Source organism: Thunnus albacares, chromosome 2, assembly GCF_914725855.1.
Source record: "Thunnus albacares chromosome 2, fThuAlb1.1, whole genome shotgun sequence".
Classification (NCBI taxonomy): domain Eukaryota; kingdom Metazoa; phylum Chordata; class Actinopteri; order Scombriformes; family Scombridae; genus Thunnus; species Thunnus albacares.
In genome coordinates, this window is record NC_058107.1 from 24536456 (window position 1) to 24561749 (window position 25294).

Sequence of the window (25294 nt, forward strand, 5' to 3'; positions counted from 1 at the left end):
CAAAATATTTCCCCCAATTTCCCCTTGCTTCTCACCAACTCTTACTCATTATCTGATAGTTGTCATCTTTCTGCTGACAAAGAGGAGACTTGATTTGATCTTTTTTTTATGTTCCTATCCGGACCTCCTTCTGAGATGTTAGCTGCTCTGGACTTGTTGGCTTTCAATGCCTCTCCAGTTCCACATTGGATGTATGGCTCACTTCAATGACTGACTTCAGCTGAGGTGCAATCTACAGCTCAACAAAATCTCAGTGCAGAGTATTTCGGAAACTTGTAGCACTGCCAGCAATAGTGATGAAATCTGGGTACTTTTCTACCAAAGGTGCCATGTGCTGCACTCAAAACACTGAACAGCAAAATGTTACAGCTCAGGATATGTCAAGTCATAATAAGTGAATAACACCACCAATGCCTTTTTATATCAACAGTGATTGACATTACACTATGTTGAATTGAACAGAAGGAACAGCTTTTCCTCCGCTGGCTGTTGAAAAGTCAATCTACTCTGTGATTGATTTATTTTATCTTAAAGCCCCTTTTAAACTTTCTCCATAAAACTCATTGTCTTTTTCATGAAAGTAAAGCTCACATTACTTTCAGAGAGGCCTGGTGTTTGAATGCAACAAGTCATCACATCTCAATCAAGTAAACCTCAAAGGTTAAACTCATTCAACAAATATGTGTTCAAATCTTGGTGCAAATTCACTTCTTACTGACTTCAGTTCATTTTGACAATAATTATTCTTTCCTAGAGCAAAAGAATCCAGGCTAATTATTTATAGACCCAATGGGGCCTGCAGGAGTTTCATTTTTATGCACTGATTTCTTTCAGCCTTCCAACTTCTTGTACTATGAACTGTAGTTGGGAGCACAAACAAAGTGTTAAACTGACAGGCTTGATGCTAAGGGGAGACATCTCACTCTCAAGGTCCTGCATGCAAGTGCATCATGCACACAGATCTACAGAGTTGGACAAATGGTTTAAATGAAGAGTTAATAGGTTTTTCAGAGGCAGGCTGCAGTCCCAGTGAGAGCTTTAAATTCCTAGGCTCGGTAAAGTCATCACAGAGAGAGAGAGAAGATGAAGACAGACAGCCAGACAAAGAGAGACAGGGAGAAGGTTTATAAGGCAAGTGTGGCTCCTCCAGTCCCAATAAGAGATAACAAAACAGGCACATACACACGCACACACAAAAAGACAAAACAGCTCGACACTGGTGTCAGTATCTCTCACAGATGTATCTTGAGATTGCAGTCTGTGTAACAGAGTGATACAAATAGAGACTGTAAGAGACTGTGTAAACTTCCTCATATCTTAGTTTTGAATCCCTTTTTGAACTGGGAATAATTTACATGAGCTTAGATCCTAAACACACCTGGTTGACGTTGATGGGCTTGTCCCTGCGTCCTGTCTGCACCAGAAGCTTGTACGCCAAAACGCCATCATCAGAACCATTCTTGTAACTGTTATAAGTGATGCGTCCAGCCTCCCAGTCCTTGTCAAACGCCTGCTGCAGACCTGAAGGAAACCACAAGATTGGTTAGAATACTTACACAGGTTACATGCCCTGTCCACAAGAAAACACAACACAAAACAACCCAGCATCGTACAAGGAAACATAACACAACACTGCAACCTTACCCTAAACTTATAATAAGCCTGATTGATTTAATATGATAACTCCGCTCCACTCTAAACCACCAAACAAGACATCAAAAGCCTCAAATCTGGTGCTTTTGATTCAAAGAGATCATTAGGGAAAATATCAGTAACATGTGTCTCCTTTTCTATACTGCTCTCTAATCCATATGTGTCTCCCCTCCTCTCGGCCCTCCCCCAAGGCCCATGCTGTGGTCCGTCTGTGGGAGATGTTGTTTTGGGTCTCGTTCCTTGGCCTGTCTGGCTCCAATTTGTCCCACCATTGCAGAGAGCAATATCAGACACAGTTCTCTCTCTCTCACCCACACACTCTCTGTGTGGTTCCCAGCCGGCTCACACACATACTCGCACAATATGTTTTATCGTAGGGAGCAAGTCAGTGAGTGCACTCATTTTCCATGACTTAATAGGATTCAAGTATTGGGTTGACATGCGGAGGATAATATCTTTGCTCAGTGGCATTGTACCATTCTTAGAAGCTATCAGTACCGGGCAAACAACCAGCAACCCAACCCAAAGTGAATCCCGCCTTCATCAAAATTTGATTTAAAAGTCCCGTAAAATTAAAAGTGTGGTATAGTGCTTGTCATATGCCAAATATTTAAGATTTCCGAGTGATACATTTGAAGAAAAACGTACAACGAGCACAAGCAGCGCAAGTTCTGTATGAGTTGGATGAGTGTATTTGAGTGTCAGTTTGCAATAACACTGCCAAGATTTTCTACTACTTTTTCTACTGCCAAAGGCTCCAACATACTGTATATTGCCTAAGGCCCAGTATAAAAACACAGCCTCCCACTTTGTCCTCCTCAATCACACCCACTTATGGAAGAGGCAAGTGAGCTTAATCAGCTACTGTCAGTGTCCATTTTACAGTCCCACCTACTTCTGAACTCCTGCCCAACATCTTGTTTCCTGCAGAATCATGTCAAAACACAGACGAAAATTATGATTCCAAAACCGTTTCATGGGAAAGTAAATTAACCCCATGCCTGAACTGTCCTCAATAGTGATGTTAAATGATGTATTAATAACAAAATCATCTGTGACATCAGTATTTAAGTGTTTCATGCTCCTGAATCATATTGCTACATCTCGCCCCCTTTATGAAAACCCAATCCAACTTGGGTCTGGTTTGGGTGAAGATTTTTATCAAACTTAATTTTACCTTGCAGCCAGTCCCTGAAGTAGTGAAGCCACATGCGGGGCAGATGTCCGTTGTCCTCCTTCAGCACATAGCGAACAGTGTGGAACCTCTGATGGAGCTGGTGCAGCAGAGGCTGGTTCTGGGCGTAATCAGCCCGCTGTGTTACCACATACATGTTGTAGAAGGAGAAGAATTTGAACTGGGCACCGATGAAGTCGTACTCGCTGGTTTCTCTGGGTACGATGTCTGTCAGTTCGAGGCCATCCCTCACCTGGGTGGTCCCGTATAAACTGACTCCCAGCAGGCAGAGGAACAGCACAATCACAACCACCTGGAAACAGAAGGACAAGGATGCAGCTTTATCTATCATCTATGAATGTGGATTTTAGCAATATATATTTCTAAAGAGGCACAAGTAGTTTTGCACTACACTGGAAGGGTTGCAGTCTTGTTAGTAATGTTGCTGTATGCCCAGATCTCAATCATTATTGCGGTTAGTACAATGTTATCATAGCAGTTAGAACTGATGGCTAAAAATACAAAAATAAGATCCAAGTAGTAATAAACTGGAATTTTCCTTCCTAAGTCATTCAGCAATGAAGGGAGGACTGGATTAAGACATTCTGCAATCAGAGAAGTGCATGAAGCAGTTTGGTAATATGGAGAAACATTTGACAGTGTGATGAAAAGAGCAAGATTCTCTAATAACGTCAAGTACAGGCCACCAGATGATTCAGTTCTGTGAGGTTTTGAGAGGACTGGCCACCCACTAGACTGAAGTCAGACCGTGTGAGTGTGTGTGTGTGTCCGTATGTGAGTCAGATAGGACATGACCACAGCCTCCACCCCAGATTTCCTTCTACTCCTTCATTAGTTCTGGGGAATAACCCTCCCATTCAAATTATCGCCAGGGCGAGTCAGCACAAACTCACACCAGTGATAATTTTAACAAGAATTTTAAAAGTTACTTTTAGTTTTAGTCACTTACTGAAAATTGTAGCTGGTTTTAAAGTTGCTTTTTAGTCTTTTTTTGTTTTGTTTTAGTCGGGATTTAGTCAGTGGAACTCAGTTTTACTTTTAGTCTAATTTTAGACAGTGTTTTAGTCATAATTTCCAGTTTCATGGATCTGCTGAAGGATATTTGTCCTGGCTGTAATAATTCCATTGAGAAGTAAGCATAACTTGAACTATGTGATTAGTCATCTAGGCTGAGACAGTGTTACTGACTTACTGTACTTCTTCTTCACATATCATATAAAAATGAATGCCTAAAGTTTGTGAGGAAAAGTGCTATACAATCACATTTCCTTCACTTTTATTAGGACATCAAATACCCATTTAACTGTGAGCAAAAATAGAAAGTACATTAAACTGAACATAATAAACACAAAAAACATTTTTAAAAAAATGCTCCTTCCCCTCTCCTGTTAAGCGGTCGATTATGGGGGGTGAGGGGGGTCATGGCATAATGAACAGAGATTTCGTCATAATTGTTGTTGTTCATATTTTTTCATTTACGTTGTTGTTACGATGTAGTAATGAAATAAAAGGTTGTCAACGAATACTTGACGTCAAAATTTTTCGATGACAAAATTAACACTGACTCACACACACTCGCTCTCTTCTTTATTCTGACAGCCACAGAATCTAAACTCACCTTGGTGGTGGGCTGCAGAAGGAATGGAGCGTAGTGCTTTTCAGCAAAAGAAGCCAGCGTCCAGCGGGAGCAGGGAGGCTCGAGGCATCGCAGGCCTAGTGATGCTTCACCGAACTGGGACAACAGGTCCCGCGTGGAGCTGTTGTTCTCTGGGCTCTGGCCGGTCGATGAGGCGACATCACCCTGAGGAGCTGAGCTGGGACTTGAGGTCGGAGCAGCAGGAGGAGGTGCTGGATGATGATGGGAGAAGGGGGCAGAACCTCGAGATGCCCCATTATTTCGCCCCCCGCTGTTGTTGTTGTTGAGATTTCCGCGGTTGCTGCTGCTGCTCCTGCTGCCGCTGGCGTTGCCGCCGTAATAGTCGTTAGGGTTAGGGTTGCTCCGGGCTGGAGCTGGGTTGATGGGCTGCACAGAGATCTGGGATCTAGGTTCGGCTGTGGTGTAGAAAGCCTGCGTCCGGGGGTCGTACTCTGTCCTTAGCTGCACGGTGGACTGCATGGTGATCTGGGTTTGCTGGGCAAAGCCATGGCTGCTGTAGGAAGGAGGGGGGCTGCTGTAGCTTGGGGGAGGTGTGCGATATGAGGGAGGTGGGGTGCGGTAGGATGGGGGAGGGCTGTAGCGACTCCCGTCCGCCCCATCCAGGTACGCCTGAGGCTCAATCTGAATCACACGATTGGCACATGGGCTGGAGAGAGAGAGAGACAGTGGATAATGTCAGACCATGAAATTAGATAGAGCAAAGCCAGGCTCAGACTACAGGAGTTTTAAAAATTGAAACTGATTTTCAAATCAGGCTGCATCACACACATAAGAAGAAACTTCACAGATCTTCTTCTCTTCAATCTCAAATAAACACTACAAGATTTGGAAATAAAGGCGCATCACACACTACAGGATATTATTAAGATTATCGTGCCAGAGGGAGCAGTGCACCACTTCATGTGATCTCATGTGATCTCATGGGAAAGCAGATGTAAACAAAATGCTTTGTGGTAAGAAAAAACAAAGGCAGAAGGCTAAATGAGTCTGGATGAAAAAATGGTTGGGGAGATGCAGTCAACACAAGTTGTCTGTTCTTCAGCGAGAGCTGGAGGTGAGATTTCAACTGTCAGTTTTAATATCTGTCAACAGCAGTATGCTAGCTAATGTTAGCCTCAAGGGCTAGAATGTTTACCGTTGCTTGGCAACACAGTCAGCTCTCTCTCATTGGCTATTGTGGTTCTACTTGGAAAGTAGCGACATTATCATCCAGATTTTAACTCCTAATTGGATCTGTAAACCCCTCACATCACCATATGATCTGGGCCGAACATCGGTACCGACCAAGGTCCCAGATCAGATTTCTCCTCTGATTGTCAGGAGGGGTGAATCAGATAAATCGGCCAAAAACTCCTGTAGTCTGAGCCAATTTAAGAGGGTAAATTTTAACACGTATATCATCAGATTTTGTGAATGGTAAGCATTAGTTTTTCTCACACTTAGTTTCTCTCAAACTTTTCTAGTTTTCTAGGTTTTCTATAAAAGTCTCTGCAGAAAGATGCATTAATTATAAAGATTAATTGCATTGAATGTGGCAAAAAATCTTGTATTGGTCCTGTGTGAATCTTCACACACACATTCACAATCTGCCAACAGCAAGAATTATAGAGCTGAGACCCAACAAGGGAATTCAATAGTGTGTGTGCACATCTGTATGGCTGCTGTGCCAACAAGCATGCCCAGACTGGCAGGCAGACTGGCGAAGTTTAATAAAGGCTATGACAGACATACAGCCAGTCAAACAACCAGGCAGCCAGACAGAAACAGACATCTTAAGCAGTAATTAGGTTTTGATTGAGTGATATTAAAGTGAAGATATATCTAGAGATAGAGACAGAGATAACTGCTTGTTAAACTTATTCATTGTCAGAGAAGAGGTCAGAGGAACACATGAAAGGAAGAATTAATGAACAGAAACAAGTAAGCAATAACCTTCATCAGAAAAGAAAGAGCTTGTGTGTATTGTCTCTGTGTGTTCACACCTGTAGAAGCAGCAGAAAATGTCGAAACGTCTGTCTTCTCGTCGGTAGAGGTCCATGCTGAGGATGGCGGGGAAGATGAGCAGCACCATAGCAAAGTTAAACACCACCACCACTGCAGCCTGCCAGAAACACAGACAGATTTATGTTATTATATGTAAAAAGTTACTTTTATCAAAAAGAGGATTGGTTTTTCAACCCAGGTTTGATGATTTGTAGACAGCTGAAAAGTGATTTAGGAGACAGAGTGGATGGCATACAGTATAGAAAGATCTAAAGCAACTTGTGCATAAATGGTTTTAAAAGGTGGAGATCATAAAATCAAGATAGAATTTTGTCCCAGACAAAATCTGAAATTGTAGGGAGAAAAAATTAATTAATAATAAATGATAATATTTATTAATAAATTAATTTCACAAGATCCAATTTGCAAAGAGATCGTGAAGATGTTCTATGGCGTCAAAGAATTATAGTCTCATAACACAAACACTGGGAAGTAGAGCTGCAATGATTAGTAGATTAATCAATTAGTTGTCAATTATTAAATTAATCGCCAACTATTTTGATAATCATTAATCATTTTGAGTCATTTTTTAAGAAAAATGTCCAAATTCTCTGATTTCAGCTTTTCAGATTTCAGATGTGAATATTTTCTGGTTTCTTTAGTGCTCTATGACAGTAAATTCAATATCTTTGAGTTGTGGACAAAAAAAGACATTTGAGGATGTCATCTTGGGCTTTGGGGAAACAGTGATAGACATTTTTCGCCATTTTCTGAGATTTTATGGACCAAACAACTAATGGAGAAAATGATCGACAGATCAATCAATAATGAAAAAAATCGTTAGTTGCAGCCCTACTGGGAAGTCTTAAATATACCTTAAAATAACACAATCCGAATAAGCTGGCGTCAGGGAAAAATTGCCTTTCAACACATGCTCAGTTCCTTTCGAGACTAAAACACTGAGTGTGCAGAGAAAAGCGAGGTGTGTGCGTAAGTCTATGTGTGTCTGTGTGTAATAGAAGCCAGTACAGTGTTGTGGTTAAGTATTTGAAGGTGGTGCACTGGAGCAGAGGATGGGGGTTGGGGTTAGGTTGGGGCCCTGCCCAGAGTACAATCTGGATCTTGCGTAGTTGCCAGACCACTACACACAGACACACACACACACATACTCACACACAGACACTCACACATACACACAATCTCGTGTGTGTGCCAGACCACCCAAGGAGCTGGAGGCCCGCGGGGCCTGAGGTGATGAGCAGGCGCTGCGGCTGTACAGACAACACACACCCCTTACACACTAACACCAAAAAATGCACGCACACACACACACACACACACACACACACACACACACACACACACACACACACACACACACACATATCTACTGCCAGTTTAGAAAACTCTACAGCCTCTTACTTAATCCACACCTTGACACCAACCAGACACACACACACATCCTCGCCCTCCCTCATTCCTCAGCTCACTACTCAGTCAACAACAGAGAGAAATAATGTGAGAGACAAAAAGTGACAGAGTAGAAGAACAATTCATTCTCAATTGGCCCACTAACGTCCAGACAGATTCAGTATGACTCCACACACACACACACACACATATATTCCGACCGCTAGCTGACCCCAGAGTGGGAAGATTTATCATCACATCTGTCTTCCACGCATGAATGTGTGTGTTCCTGTGTGTGTTTTCGTGTTGTTATCTGGACAAGATTCCTGTTTTTTTTTTTTGTTCATACTGATGGAAGGAAGCGAACGAAAGAGTGATATAAAGGAGAGGAAGACAGAGATGAATCCACGGAGGAGTCAATGACAGGAAGTGCTTAATGCTGATAAAGAGACGCGCATATACACACATCTCAGCATTGATACAAGGTTGGGGGATAGTACCAGTGGTTGCGTTTCAGGCATGTGTTTGTGTATTCCATAATAAAAGATGGGTATCAGCGTGATTGTCTAACTCAGTGCAAGTCTACCCTCCACCACTCGCAAAACCACAAGTGTAAAGAATGCATACTATGTGCATGTGTGTGTGTTATGCATGTGTGAGTGCCTGTCTGTGTGTGTGTGTGTGTGTGTGTGCATGAAATGAGGCTGCATGGATTAGACCCATGGGGTAAATGGATCATGTTTGACAGACTCGCTGTACTAAAGCCATCTATCCACACATGCTAATATTGTACTCACTGTGGCGACATCTTGCCTCACTCCGTGTGTGTGTGTGTGTGAGGGAGAGTTAGAGAGAGGGATTGCTATTTGCTCAACTACATTAAACATGATGCAGTGTATTCAGTACTTACAGCACTATCTACCTGTAGCTGCATATATACGTATTAATCATACTTTCCATTCTCACTGTGTATTGAAGTTATCTGTTTGGGTGCTTTTAGTGCGTATGTTGCTTTGACTGATAAATGTTATCTTGTAGCTGCTGGTAGCTGATACACATTGCAAGCTTTCAATGTTTTCCCAAGAAGAGCCACCCGGAAAAGAAAGCCTCTGAAAACAGAACTACACGATTACTCATATTTAAAATCATAACTTTTGCTTCAAACTGCAACACTATCTCGCTCAAGAGCACCTAAGCGGTAATTAAGGAGGGGCAAATGCTGCCCACTTCTTCTTAAAGTATGCTGCGCCCAACCAAGTGCACCTCCTTTACACCTACACCTAATTTATCCCTAAGCTGTATCAACAAATGACAAGACAGTGTTACACCACATGATTAACTGTGCATTAGACAAAGAGGCAGTAAAGAAATCTAATGTGTGGGAAAAAAGCATAGCGTGGTTTAAGAGAAAGGTTAGGAGGATCAAGTAAACCTTGTTGGTGATGGTGAGGAAGATGAAATACATTTACCCAATGGCAGTTATTTACAGTATCTTAAATTTTCTCTTTCCAATATGTATAACTGTGTTTGAATGAGCGTTTGTATGAATTAACCATTCAGTGATTGTTGAAGGCAGTTTGCTATAGTGACAGACGGCTCTTTCTGTCCCAGTTTTCACTGTTCTGATGACGTCTATAATTACTGACAGATGTTAGAAAAGTCAGAGCTCCCCACTGGATCCCCCCACCTTTACAGACGCACACACACAAGCACACACACACACACACACATGCACAGAAACCACTAGACCATTGCTTTTCAAACCTCCCACACAGATACTACAACTCTCCGCACTCACACACACACAGACGAGGACGAGGATACGCAAGTGCATACACACACTCACACACACACACACACAAGCACACATACACGCATGCAGAGGGATTCAGTTACATGGACCTCAGCCACAATCTGGACAGACACCGGGCCCACCACTAAACAGCCTCAAAGAGGGAGGGGGAGGGCTGGATGAATTTAACAAAACACACACTCCTCCCCGTACACACACACACTTTCAGTTTGATGAATGAAATCAATAAAACAACGGTCTGGACAAAATCTGGAGCCAATGAGGACTGGAACAGGACTGTTAGTGAGAGAAAGAGAGAGGCCCCACATGACTGAACTCTTTTTCACAAACACACACACACACACACACACTCACTACTGGGCATACCTGTAGAGAAAAGGCTCTGAGCGCTGGGATGGGGATGAGGGCTGCCATGAAGAATGCTGTGACGTTACTGATGGAGGTGAGAGCCACACTGGCCCCTGTCCTCTTCAGACACTCGCCTGTACGGTCCTGAGAGAGACAACACAGAGAGAGAGAGAGAGGCAGATGAAAGGGAAAGCAATGAAACTCAACTCTTTTGATCAGATTGTAGCCAAAGGCAAATGTGTAATGCTTGAGATTATGTACAATTATCATAATACTGATATGACTGACAGTGATTGCAACAATTCTTGAAGCCCTGAAGTGCTCTTGGATAATCCATCTGGGCCTGTCAACCTCTGTTTGAAGAACGGAGGGAAAAAAATTGAAAGAAAGAAAGAACATAATGACCTGCTGCCTTTCAAAACAAATCGGTTGTGGAGTAAAATCATGGCTGCTGAACAACTCTTTTTCTGCTATTTCGTCTAGTAAAATACACACAAACAGAAAAATGATAAGCATACACACAGCCCTGGAGCGTTTGGCAGCAATTGTGTGAAGATTTGAGGACGTGCAGGACCACACAGGGAGTGTCTGCAGGCGTGTGCATGTTTATATGTGTGTGTATGTGCGTGTGTGTGTGTGTGTGTGTGCGTGTGTGCGTGCATGTGTGTGCGTATGTGTGTGTTTGTGTGTGCCAGACAGGAGAGATCAGGTTCAGCTCTGTTTAGTTTTCATCTCAGCCACACAAAGGAAGCTGGGGGATGAGGGAGGCATTGAGACAAGGGTTAGAAGGGGAGGGAAGCAGGGAAAACAAAAACAAGCAAATACATGCCTGTGTTTTCCCCCTCTGGAGATGAAAAGTTATCCCGCTCCACAAAACCCACACACACATTCATTGGTGGGTTGCAGAAATATACACAGGCAAAATAAAGTAAACTTCAAAATCTATCAGATTTTTTTCCCTTTTGTTTTGTTTATTTCTGTATGCGCCTCAGTCTGCTTGTGTGGAAAATGTTCTCGCTAGAGACTACTGTCAAGGGGACAATTCACAATCTACACTTGCAAGCTCTGTTTTATTGAATCAAATGACATAATACACGTTTTACGTTCATTTCAGGACCACTCATGAGCATGTATTTATTCCAGCGACTCCAGTAAAGCAGCCTATTCTGAAAATCAGGTTGTTTTGGTAAAATTATACACGTGTCTTGAGAATAAAACACCGCAAAATCTTTGAAGACAATGTAAAATATGAATGAGAATGGTTCCTTATTCTGCTTTGAAACAGGAAAACATTTAACATGGAGCATTGCTTAGATAAGCCGACTGAGTGTGTGGCACATGAGTTGTTTGATGCTACATCACAGGCACAGACAGGCTTTAACACATTCCTCTATTGAGGAGATAACGCAGCAGAGGGGTACGAGCAGGGTGAATAGGAGCGGGTGAGAGTTTGGATGTTTGCCTCACCTCAAACGGGATCCTCTTGTTCTGTCCAGTCTCACTGAAGGCATGAGCGAGGAGGAAGACATCATCCACTCCGACACCCAGAGCCAAGAATGGTAACACCTGCATGCACACACACTTTATGAGCCACAAGAAGAGATACAGCGACTATAACTGATTTTTGATCTTCCATTTTAGTAGATTAGGAGTGGTAGGAGTATGTAAAGTGTGGTGTGTATTTTGTGGAAATCAAGTGCATAATCTTGATTTGTCATATTAATGTAGAGAGTAGTTTAAAATATAATGTGAAAGCGCACAGCACAGCTCATACGCAATATTTCGGTAATAGAGAGTTCTCAAAGGACACCTATAAGAAGTATCTCACTGTATCTCACCCTTTAGATGATAACATATACAACTCTGCCAATTTTAGGCTATTTTATTTAAGCATGTTCTTGTATAGATTCTTGTGTATAGACAACTTTTTAAAACTAAGGTGTCGAAATAAATGTTCAAACACTTGCTTGCATGTGTGTGAGTTACCTGCGTAGTGGCGGCATTGAAGGAAATTCCCAGGAGAGAGCAGAGGCCTAGGCCAGCTGCTACAGACAGTGTAACCAGCAGGACACCTGCCAACCCCACAGCCCCCTGAGACTTGGCACAGTCCCACCGCAGCATGGTGAGACATGCATATGCCAGCTGGGGACAAACAGCAAACAAGTAATTCATTAATTACTCAACCAATAACCAATAACCCCCCTCCTCTCCTGTTTTCATTTATTATTCTATCCTGCGTTTGCTTTCTTCAATGTTAACCTAATCTTACAACATATTGTACATGAAGGTCTGGTTCTGTTCTCACCATCAGCAGGTAACCACTGGCCACACGGATGACACTGATGTCAGAGAAAGACTTGAGAATATCTTCCAGAGTGGTGGTGGTGAAAGACAAGACCTTCTGAGACGAATTAGCTGCCACACTCTGCAGCACCGCCTGGAAAAAGAGACGGGGAGAGAGAAAAAACAATGTTAAAAATGACTCTAGAAGAGGGAAAAATCAGGTAATGAGATAAAAGCAGCAGTCTTGTTCAGGTTTCTTGCGACGGAGGGCCAAATCTGACTGACAATTAAGAGATTGCTCATTAAAAACACAAACCACAAAAATGTATATATCAAAAGAAGGTAATCTCAAAAGAAGCTCGGTGAATGTTCACGTTCAGGTTTAATGACTGCTAAGCCATAACTTTCCATTTTAAATGGTCAGATATTGTGCTCATTTATAATGAGCTCTCCTGCTCTTTCTAAGAGGCTTGTTTTTTTAAATAAATTGGTCTCTGCAGAATAAAGGTAATATACCAGTGCAAATTTGCACCAATTTTCCACAGAAAACTAAACCTTACAAACTCCCTAATGTTGGTTAGTTGATCCAGTAAAATATACAATAAACCTTTCTCATCATAAATCCTTATTTTATTTATGGTCCATAATCCTCCATGAAATGCATATTCCTGAAGCAAAGAGGTACATTTCACTGATTTAAATACAAGTTGCACCTCAGATGACAGCCAAACTATGCTTCCAGTCTGTTATCCAGCCTGTTTGATAAATAACATGTATGTCTCTAGGTACAGAATCTCCCTGAAAAATTGCAGTGCTGAATAATGAACTCTGCCTCTGTTGTAGGAGGTATTTAGGAGAATCTGCAGACAGTACCATGACCCATCCTCTCCTTCTCTCACTATCTCAGGGCAGACAGATGGCTTCAACATTGAACTGCAGTTACTGCTCAGTGGGGAGCAATGCTGGCTGACACACATTAGGAAACACACACTAGATCACACACACACTTGCACCCACGTGTGAACTCGCACATGTGTCAGCCGCATACCGACATCATGCATGCGCATACTATTCTTGCAGACACGCCTAATTGTGCATACTGTAATACACACATGTACGCACACACACACAATTATGGCGTTACTTGGTATCTCTTGCAGCTTTTATGATTGCCATTGATAAAACAAAAACATTGTACACAAATGAATGATCACACCTCTTTTCTATCACTGAACTATGGGCCCCAAGATGAATGGTGCACACACACCCACTTGTATACACACACACACACACACACACACACACACACACACACACACACACACACACAAGGTCACACCATGTCGAACAGAGGTTGGGGGCCCCAAAACAAAGACCAGATGATGTCACACATGAGCCACCAATGGGGCCACAGCTGGGAAAGCGATTGTGTGTGAACTTTTGAGTGTGTTTGCATGTGTGTTTGTACGTGAGTTAGAGAGAGAGAGAGAGAGAGAGAGAGAGAGAGAGAGAGAGATTCAGCACTCCCTTAATGTATTCCAGACATGCTCACCCTGTTGCTCTATTGCTCCTCTCTACTGAGCAGTGAGAGGAAAGCTTTAGCCCTTTACCACACACCAACTGTGGTTCTAGTATCTATCAGGGGCCCAGGCTTTGGATGGGGCCTTTCCATGTTCACCTGTATCCGGCTGGTGATTTACAATGTGGTTGTTGAGGATTTAGGGTAGATTTCTTTTACCTTTTCTCTTTCCTTGCTCTCTATTCTGGATCTCTCTCTCTCTCTCTCTCTCTCTCTCTCTCTCTCTCTCTCTCTCTCTCTCTCTCTCTCATTTCTGAGTGCTTTGGCCCTTACCTCAGAGTATCTCCTCTGCCAGGCTTCCAATATAGCTGCAGCCTTTTCTTCATTCCAGTTGATGTGGGAAACCTCATCGTAGCCCCGAAAGTGCTCAAACATCTGCTTGGGAGTCATCAGCTGGAACATGGTCTGTAAGGCCTGGGCACTGGAAGGAGGAAAGGAGGGAGGAAGGGTGGCAAGAGTAAGAGGGAGAAAAAAGGGGGGATGGAAAGGATGAAAGAAGAACAAAAAGAAGGGGGGTCAATGAGGTGCAAGCCTTCACTGACAACATCAAGTTTATGTGGGAAGATCCACAAGACAATGAGGTTGCTTTTTGGATTGTCCAAATAACATCAAAGGGAGTTGAAACTTGGATTGTGAAATGTACATGTCACAACAATCAGTACTTTTGTTTGATTCCCACCACCCACTAGCATAAAAAAAGCTTTGGGCTATTAGAACTGTTCACAGACCAGGAGTGCAAGAACTAACAAGTATCTTGGGCAATCGCTGAACACTTGTGGCTATCCAGATTGCGGTTACCAGGTCCAACAGGAGCAGAAGACCAACAGGGAGACAAGAGACACAGAGGAGATGGAGTAATCCCAGAAACCCATCAACCCAAAAGGCCCCCTCCAAAAAAACCCCTAAAACTGCCTCATTTGTAACTCAGGAGGTCCCAGAACAGAGAGGGTGCTAATTCAACTAGTAAGGGAAGAGAAAAAAACCCTGGAAGGATTCAAAACCACAGCACCTGGAGCACACTGGATAACAGTCATCATAAACAATGGTGTGTCAAGCACACCTGCTCCATAAGCAGGATATTGTTAAAACTGATATGACTAAAGAGCCAAGAATACAGGTGCCCACAGCCATAAGACTTATTTCAGCACAAACATCTCCATGTTAAGCTGCACTTTGTGTAAGAATAACTGCTGCAAATAATGGTTGCTTTCATTTTCAACCTGTTGATTATTTTTTTGATTAAGTGATTAACTGTTTAGTTTACAAAATGTAAGAAAATAAAAGTTAAAAAGGTCAAAAAACACAAATTTCCAGAGCGTCTCTGAATTGCTCGTTTTGTCAAACCAACTGTCCAAATTCCCAAATTATTCAATTTGAAATTGTATAAAACACAAAAATCAGCAAATCATTACATTCAAGGATCTGAAACCAGTCTTTTTGTTTTTGGCATTTTTGCTTGATAAGTGACTTAATTTTTTTTTTTCACCTACTCTCTCCCTCTCCATCATCTTCATCATCCTCTCCTTCAAATTCAAAGCTCCTCTCGTCCTCCTGTTGGCCCTCCAGCTGGTCATGCACTTAGCATGTACATGTCATTATTGCTAATGTTCCTAGCAATGATTTGGAATGACAATGGAATGATTTGAAACAGCAGTGGAAGCCATTTGTAGAGTTATTCTGCACTAGACCCCGTTGTGACCTTGTTTTCCACCCAGTATGCCCCTTATGGATGATGGCAGCACTGAACCGACGTGCCACAGGAATATAGGCCCTTATTTCATCTTGTCTTTATTACAATAAACAAAGAAAGTATAATCACATAATGGATTAATATTTCAGAAAATTTATTGACCAAATCTGATAGTAGTAAAGGAAGTGCCAGATCTTATAAAATAGATATCTGGTCCCACACTGCGAGGTTCCAGATCATGTTCTGACAAATTAAGGCATGCACTCCCGCACTCCAACATAAAAAGCCATGGTCCAGTGTCAATCCAGTGTAATGAGGAATACACAATCCTGGTGTAAATATTAGGAAGGTTATTAAGCAATACAACTAATTAGTCATTAATAAATTACTCTGCAAGTCTAGTCAGTCTATGTATTTTAATATCATCAACTTTTATGAACCAAAGGAGTGGACATTAGCTAGTCATTCTGTTTATGAATGTGATCTCTGTAATATGGTGATAATCATGGTAATGGTGGCAGTTAGTAAACAAGATGTAGAAACTGAGTGCCAGCACTAACAGCCCAATGGACATCGCAGCTAAACCACACACATACACACACACACACACACACACACACACACACACACACACACACACTTACATAGGCAGGCAAGCACGCACAGACACCCTAATGACCCAACCTTGCCAGGAAAAAACACAACCACAAAACAAACAACGCACCCCACTGTACTCTGTGAGCAGTATGTGTGTGAATGTGTGTGTGTGGCGGGTTGCCTTTGTGTGTACATGCATGTGCACCCACCATCCAAACTGCAATTTAACATTAAAATAACTGGTCCATTAGCAAAATGTTGGCTAATTTGAGTTGCCTTTCCCTGTTAAAGGAATCTACTTATTGCTTAATAAAATGTGCATGCTTTTAATTCTTGTGTACATTTTATATTTATATAAAAATCATGCACAATACTTTAACTGACTGTGCGTAATGTGTTTTGTAATGAAGGGCATACAGCTTACTGCACACAAATCAGTGTATAGGTCTTAAAGTATACCACATAATCTATAAACTTTGTCTCGGTGCTTGCGCTGGAATTAAATCCATGTACCTCAAATCGCTGTATATTTGGACAAACTAGCCAGGCAATAGATCACTCTGTGCACGTGTGTGTGTGAGTGTGTGTGTGTGTGTGTGTATGAATGGGTAGTGTCCAAGCAGAGCAGCCAGAGCTGAGCAGGAACAGCTGGAGCTCTAAGATTTCACTGGAATCTGCTAATGACTGCAAGATTTACAGCACACAGCGCACACGCATGCATGCACGCACCGTTTCGGAGAGTATAAAAGAACAAAAAACACACACACTCTTTCCAGAATAAGTGCTGCAGTGATCACAGCAGTGTTTATGAGGGTGTGTATGCGTAAGTGTGGGTATGTTACCTGAGCAGGGGTCCGCTGCCGTTCTTGGTGGTCCCTCCTACGATCAGTTCCTCCTGCCAGTGCATGTACTTCCTGGACAGACCATGGCAGCCGCCAGTCAGGGCCCGCGCCACGTTGAATGGCTGGTGCAATAAAAGCAACAGGCGAGAAAATAGCTGTCAGCAGCTAGGCTCAATCTTAAGACTTAATGTGTTACCAAAATATATAATTGTTGCATGTGTACACATAGAGCCAAACGCTTGAGTCTACCTTTGTTGAGTTCTTGTTGGGCGCAGTGAGGGGGCAGTCAGGGTCAGCAGGGTTCAGACAGGGTCTATCCATGTAGCCATGTCCAACATCTGCCTTTTCCAACATGTCCTCAAAGCTTTCAACGGGGAAATTTGCCCTTCGCAAGTCCTCAAGGAAATCCTTAGGGTCAAAGTTGGTCCATTGCAAAGGGTCTTTACCTCTGTGAATGTAAAGAGTAATAGAGTATGTGAACAGGAGCGACTCTGATAATGTGCATCACAGTGCCATGTTCCTGTCCCTGGGCACTTTTGGAAATTCTTATTTTTCACAAAACTTGGGTCATTTATGTACATTTGGCCATAATATCTATCATAGATACTTATATTGTTCTCATTATGTTCATTGCTGAGATCTGGAAATGTGGCAACATCGCTACAAAGTAGTCAGACAGGGTAAGAAACATGGACAATCAAGCATACAGGTCTTATAAATCCCTAGTTTAGCCAAACTTATTTGGGAAAGAAAATGAAGACAAACAGAAAAATTATTAACCCAAACTGTCTGTTGTAAAAATTTTACACAGCTCCACTTCCCATTCCAGTTTTGACCTATAGTACTGACTATACTGTGTTACCTGACATTTCAAGTGTGCTCCCTTTCAGTATTACCTCCAAATATAGTGGTCTAGATCAGTGGTTCCAAAGCTTTTTGGCTTGTGTCCCCTTAAAATAAAGCAATGTGTATGCCTGGGACCCCTCATCAGACGTTCAGATGTCTACTAGTTAAACAAAAGAGGGCTTTTTGAAACATTTTAATAACTTAAAGCAAAGGTTTGAGGAAAGCTTGAAGAAAAAAAAATTGTGTGTCAGAAATTTTTTGGCTGGACCACAACAGCGGGGCCAGCCCCAAAAAACATGTCTGTCCATGTCTGACTGACTGACTGAGTGAGTAGCTGAGTGATGGAGATACACCATTGGTCGGCTGGCTGAGTGTTGGAGTTTCCCCATTGGCCGTTGCTCTTTCAAAATGAATTGGCGCAAACAGTTTGCTATTATGTCCTTGTTTACAACACTTCCACTCATTGACTGCAGCTCATTCCAAATTTATCACATGAATCACATCAAATATCTGGTTACCCACTGTAATAGTCCAGCATAGAGCAGAGTAGGAGAGACAACAGCTCTCCATGCAACGAGAGGCATGAGGGAGAGCGCACAGTTAAATCACCCCAAATACTGCTGCGTTCACATGGATTCAGGCAGACGGTAGACAGCAAACCAGATATCTTTTTAGAGGATGAGAGCAGGACAGTAAATTTAGGCCAGCAGAGAACACTGGCAGCGGTAACAGTAGACGGCATTGCCATCAAAAGTTAAAACATTTCAAGTTTTTGCCATCCTCCGTGACGGAATATACAACCGGATGTTACATAGCTCCCTCACACAAGGAGAAAGCATGGTTGATCTGGACAACAAGAAGCTGATAATTTTGGTGCAACAACACCCAGAATTATACAATCAGATCTTGAAATGCTACCAAGATATCGCACACTAACAACGGAATCAAATCAAAGATCTGGTTACGCACTGTAACAGTTCAGCATAGAGCCGAGTAGGAGAGAAAACAGTTCTCCGTGCGCCAAGAAGCAGGAGCGAGAGCGCAAAATCACTCTGACAAAACACTCAATATAGAGTGAGTCTTAGAAAAACAAGACATCTGCAGATAGAAACAGATGAAAGAGCTGGGGGAGATAACAGATAATTAGAACGGTTATAATTAGAATTAACATAAGTTCTCCTTGAAATCAAACATTCCAAGAGTGGAAAGTATTGTTCTTGCAACTGCATTTATTACCCTTTTTTTGACTCAAACGTAGCTTAACCATGTCATGTGATATGCTACTTAAATACACTTTTAACAACAAATATTAGTTTGACCACTACAGATGAATATTTAATATCCAGGAATTCACATTACAGACACTTCCACTGACTATCCCTGTTACAAATAAGCCACAGTTTTGCATGTTGACCATAAACGGTCCATATACTATAAAATAAGGAAAAGGAGCAGAAAAAAATCAGTCTTGCTAGGTGACAGAAAACAATAAATGGAGACCAATTCCCATCATGCAATAGCAGAGTGCTGAATTCCTGCTCCAACCAGTCCTTGTCCCTCTATGCTCTCTATGCCTTGCACATTCCAGTCTCTCTCTGAATCTCTCTCTCTCTGTCATTCAGACTACATTGTATGTGCTTAACCAGGCTTGCGTTATTATTCCCAGCCTCCCAACCAGAACATAGTAAAAACCTTATTTACCATCTGAGACCAAGAGCCAACACACACACACACACACACACACATCCACATACATAGATGACAACGACTCCAGCTCATACACTTTAACGCATTGACAAAACACATGTATGCACTGCTGGCGATGGCACACACATATGTGCACACATGTGCATGCGCACACACATGCAGAGGTAAGGGTCTGCTGAGTATTACTGTAGCAGCAGGCCATTAGCAACAGAAGGCCCAGACAATGGTGTGAGGCCCAGGGCTGGAGAGAAACTATCGCCAGTGATACGCATGCCAGCAACCACTACAATAGCGCCTTCAGAGGGGACGAGTTCAGGGCACACACACACTCACACACATGCACGCACACTCTTGTTCCTCTGTGGTGTCTGTTTGGATGGGTTGAGCATGTTTGGGCAGCCTCTACTAAAGGGGTAAAAAACAAGACTCAGATCCAGATCTCCTCCTCGCTCTCTGTCTTGAAAACAATCTGAACATACTGTTATTGTTAGCATACACTGATCCCATAACCAGCACTCATGAGCTCAGCGTTCTTACAGTCTTACTGTCCCCAAACATCATTTTAATCGGTTTGCCAACTGGCCTCACAACGAGGAAAGCCCTATGTGTGCCCAAAACAAAAAAAACTGCATTTGAATGATTGACTGCTTGAAAGAGATTGGTCAATCTAATGATACGCTGTCTTGGCATGTTGTGATTGTGCGGACACATAAAATGCAGATTCTGTCAAGTAAAAGGGAGTTTTCTGTACTTACGGGAGATAGACCATTCCAGACTGGAGCTTGGCTCCCTCCCAGAAACAGTCCAAAGGGGTGATGATGAGGCAGGGATGTAGCTTTTCTATGATCTAATTTGACAGACACATGCACACAGACAGGAGGATTGACGCAAATGGACATCAGGAAGTGAAAATAGTAACAGACAAAAAAGACTGTATTGGTGACGTTTTACTATGATCCAGGGAGTATAAGTCCATATAAAAACAACTTTACAATATCAAACTGAACCTTTTGCGTCTTACCTGATCCATAAAATGAGTTTCCGTGACTAGTTCTCCTGATTTGTAGCATAAGTGTTCTAATTTCCATTGTCTGGAAGGGAGAACAAAAGAGTTTCTGTTCAGTTTTCTTTCACACTCTGAGCCCCTCCAGCTAGACTAATGAAAGAATGATAATAAAAGGGACTAAATCTTTCATCACCCTGAGGTAACTCTAGAAAAAATAGCTGAATATAAATATACAGGTATATACAGCATGCATGGACATACTAGATGGGATGGACGAAATATTAAGTAGAATTGAATAAATACTGCAATACAAGCTGCACAGCACAAGAAACTATTAACTCAACAAAAAAACAGTGTCAACAAATGCTGAACATTATGAGCGTCACATACTGTTGCAGGATTTAATTATATTGTACAGAAACACAAAATAAGAGGCAAACACGAACAGATACAAAGCAAGACCAGACTACAAGTAGACATTTAATACTCAGTTACCTGTTATAAAGGTAAACATGAACTCTGCTGGCTCGGATGGCTGACTCCAGATGCTGCAATAACGCCTCCACCGTTAAAACGTTGGCTCCGTCCTCCCGCGGTGTCTGGATCATCAGCTGAGGGTTAAACATTGCCTCCTCGCCTATCTTCTGACGCGTGTACTTCAGTTCCTGGTTAACACGCCCACCGACTGGAAATAGAAGAGCGAATGTGTTTAAACTTGCATAGTCAGACCTTTGATACAAACATACAAACAGGTGCGTATCATAAATGTTTTTGTACAGGCTCTCTGTCTCATCATTGTAGCAGATTTTCATCGAAAAAAACATTTTTTTTAAAAGGGTGTAAACTTAAACCCGGGAGTTTAAGTCCTCATGCACCCAAAAGTTGTTTACTGTGAACAATGTCCTCTTACAACAAGCTGAGATCAGGAAATCTTTTGTAATAGATCAGTAATAAAAAACTGGTAGAACATGTCACTAAATCCCTCTGAGTGTGCAGAACAACACAAGAAATGGTTATATTACAGTGTTTGCCTTAAGAAACATTGAGGTTAGATAAATTCTTGCATCTTTTTGAAAAATAAAAACTGAAAACAGTGAACCCAAAATATATGGTATGCTCAAATGCCTTTCCAATACTGACAAAAGGTGAGACAGCCTGAACACAGCCAATCTGACCACTCACACACAAAAGCAGCATCATGTGCTACAACATCTGCGACTCAAGAAATGATCCTCTGTTCTTTCTGCAAAGCAAACCCAAAGACATGTCAGCCTAACCACAACATTATCAGACTTGTATCTTAAACAAAAACACTTTGCTTACAGTGAGATTGCACCACCACAACGCCAAACACCCTGACTCCTTTGATTCCAGAAGACTAACATCACTCCAACAAATCAGCATTTCACAAAAACAGCTCAATATTTCTACTCAAATTTGCTAACAAGTCAGCAGCGCCAGACCACGTGGAGTGCATATGTGTGAGTGTGTGACAGTATGTGTGTGTGTGTGTGTGTATGTGTGTATGTATTTGATAAAGAGAGAGAGAGAGAGGCTCTCTTCCAGGCTTTGCTCCCAGTATCGTGGTGGGACTAAGCCCTGTGCGTGCGCTCTGAGCTCTCAGCTAGCCTGAGCTACAAAAGCAGCCTTTCAGGCCCTTTAGCTGCCCTGCTCCACCCCAGTACAGCCAAGGCAACTCTGGCAAAGTCTCCCTCACAAACAGACACTCACACACGAACAAATGCAGGCAATTGCAATCATGCAGACATGGGCACAGTCTCACATTTTCAGTCAAATGCAAGACTAAACAAACAAATTACAAAAAAAAGTGCCCCCAAGATTTTTTTAAAGCTATATAAAAATGCATGTTTCAGGTTGCTTCAGTATGCTCAATTCAGCCAGTGATTTGTGTGCGTGCCTGCATGTGCATCCCTCAGGTCGGAGTATCTGCATCTGATTTACAGGCAGAGGATTTGAGCCTTTCCATCATCAGTGACTGAATGCTTAGTGAAATCTTGGACAATTTATAGGCATCTTCTTTCACTTGCACACACACACGCACACACAACATGAAAAATGCCCAGTGAGAGAGTCAACTGTGTGAAAAATCTGTAACATTTTATTATGTCTTAATCCAATTTAACAATTCTGCTCGATTCGTGCAACAGCAGGCATAGATTGAATATTTTCGGCCCATTGTAATGGCATTAAAGTTGAACATAAGCATGCCTGTTCTGCTGGGCTGGACCACCCAGTCAGACCAATGGAACAGGGAGGGAGGGGGCCATGTCTTGGGGCATTAGGAAAACACACTTGATTTCTTTTTTTCTGGACCCAAACAGCATTCCCATCTGATCCTGTCTGAAGGCATGTTTATAATACTCATCATTAATAGCAGGCCTGGGCTAACTGGAGCGACATGCTTTCTACTGCTAGGCCAGCTACACATCTACATTACACCAGCCCTCCCTTTAAAGGAGCATGCATGGAACTGATTTAGACCCTACGCACACTGACAGTGCACTAACAAGTCGACTTGTCTGGTACACTCAACGCTCAAAGGCAATGCTACCCCAAGGCTTGGGTTTAAGAGCACTGCCAAGAGGAAAAATGGGAAGGCAGGTATATAGAAAGCGACGCATCCATTTTCAGTATGTCTCTGTGTGTGCTAGGAGATGAAGAAAGGTCTGATTGAAAAAAGATGGGAGGGATGTGCTTACTGTAGAAAGAACTCGCTGTCTGTTCTGAACACATTCCAAGTTGTGGACTGCCACCCAAAGACCTTGAGTTTACAGCAAGCAGCAAGGAATGGGACAAGTCAAAGGAATGCGCTCTCTCTCTACAGGAAACAGCACATTACGGCCTCAGGCTTAGAGAATTCCACACTTCACGAGGTTACAGCGTTTTGGGGTCAACACTCACACAGCCTCGGGGTGAAATTAACACCCCAGCTGGACCAAAAAAATGTGTGAGTGAGTGTGTGTGTGTGTGTGTGTGTGTGTGTGTGTGCATTAGCGTATGTGCGAGCATGTGTGTGTGTGCGTGTACACACAGCTGTGTTTCTTCAGTGACACATATTCCCATATTCCTTCTCCTAAGAAAACTGGTTGACCCCAGCATGTGTTGATATCTTGAAGGTGTCCCGCTCCAGGCTCAGCTGCTGTGACCTAAAACAAAGTGTCACTGACTTTCAAATATTTCCCATACCAGCTGCATTTCTCACCCACTTCCTCTCTCTTCCTTATTCTATCCATCTTGAATCAATCTCTCCTCTTTCAACAAATTTACTTTCATTATCAATTGTTCGTCCGTCTACCTGTTCAGAAAATGTCTTTCTGATGCCTTAAAAGTGCCTGACTGCTCTGACCAACAGTCACAAAACCCAAAGGTATTCAATCTACAGATAAAACCATAAAAATTGTCACATTTGGGGAGCTATAACCACCAGATCTTTGGGAATTTTAATTGATAAGTGACTTGAATTAATAAATTATCAAGACTTTGGTTTGACAAATCAATTACTTGACTAATCATCACAGCACAAGGGCTTCAACTACTGATTATTTTCCACATGGATCTGACAAGTATTGTCTGGGTTAATCTAATAATCATTTTGGTCTATAAAATGCCTATCACAAGTTCAGAGAGCCCAAATTAGCTAATTCAAGTTGCTTGTTTTGACCAAAACCACTGATGTTTAGTTTATTGTTGTAGAAGACAAAAGAAACCAGCAAATAATGACATTTGAGAAGTTGGAATCCGTGAACTTATTTTGGCTTTTGTCATATTTATCATTCACACACCTGTTAGGTGTGTATGTGTGTTACATGTGTGCATGTGTATGTGTGAGAGAGGAGAGGAGAGGAGAGGAGAGGAGAGGAGAGGAGAGAAGAAAAGAGAAGAGAAGAGAAGAGAAGAGAAGAGAAGAGAAGAGAAGAGAAGAGAAGAGAAGAGAAGAGAAGAGAAGAGAAGAGAAGAGAAGAGAAGAGAAGAAGACCTATGTGTGTCACTGTATTGGAGCCCTCAGTGCGGGTATTCAGTGTGTTGCATAACATTAACCCCTGGTCCCCCCTATTCTCAAAGTGGGGCGGTGGGGACGAAGGGAGAGAAAGTGGGTTTCTAAGGAACTGACATCACCCCCCCCCCCCCTTCCTTTCAGTTCTGAGCTCCCCCTCCTCTTTATACTCTCATTTTCTCTCTCTTTGCTCTATTCAGCGCTGGTCTGTGATTGGCCAGATCATGATGGCAATCAGCCCAGCCCCTCTGTCAAATCCTGCCCACCCCCCTTTACCCCTCTCCAACTTTCTCTCTTTTCCATGCAACACACAACAGCGCAGCCCCACCCCCTGCACATCTCACACGCCTGACAACGGAAGCATCTCACACTTTCAAGGAAAACACACACCACCAGTGGCAAACAGCTTCAACAACTCTTGTGCATGGTGCTGATATTGAAACACACACCACACACACACACACACACACATGCAACTTGCTCGCTCATGCGTACAAACATTACACCTCCTACTCACATTAACAGGAATGACAGTGTATCTCTCCAATGGGCATTTGAATCATCTGAGCATACTTACATGATAAATCATGAAAATAATGTTTTCCACCTTTCAGCAGGTTTATAATCAGTGACTTTCGCAACCACTAATAGAGATTTGATATAATATCTG

General features: G+C 42.4%; 1 protein-coding gene across 2 annotated transcripts in view; it reads right to left on the minus strand.

The window, feature by feature from the left end:
* Positions 1 to 25294, minus strand: part of ptch1 (patched 1) — a 57341-nt gene that overhangs the window by 16490 nt on the left and 15557 nt on the right. For both annotated transcript variants that reach the window (XM_044374469.1, XM_044374464.1), the window contains exons 3-16: positions 21105 to 21294; positions 20625 to 20694; positions 20359 to 20450; positions 17300 to 17498; positions 17051 to 17172; positions 14195 to 14342; positions 12365 to 12496; positions 12046 to 12201; positions 11527 to 11625; positions 10078 to 10203; positions 6488 to 6606; positions 4467 to 5151; positions 2831 to 3140; positions 1379 to 1521 (exon numbers count right to left, since the gene is read on the minus strand). In XM_044374469.1, coding sequence (XP_044230404.1) covers positions 1379 to 1521; positions 2831 to 3140; positions 4467 to 5151; positions 6488 to 6606; positions 10078 to 10203; positions 11527 to 11625; positions 12046 to 12201; positions 12365 to 12496; positions 14195 to 14342; positions 17051 to 17172; positions 17300 to 17498; positions 20359 to 20450; positions 20625 to 20694; positions 21105 to 21294 — 2591 coding nt within the window. The remainder of the gene's footprint in view (positions 1 to 1378; positions 1522 to 2830; positions 3141 to 4466; positions 5152 to 6487; positions 6607 to 10077; positions 10204 to 11526; positions 11626 to 12045; positions 12202 to 12364; positions 12497 to 14194; positions 14343 to 17050; positions 17173 to 17299; positions 17499 to 20358; positions 20451 to 20624; positions 20695 to 21104; positions 21295 to 25294) is intronic.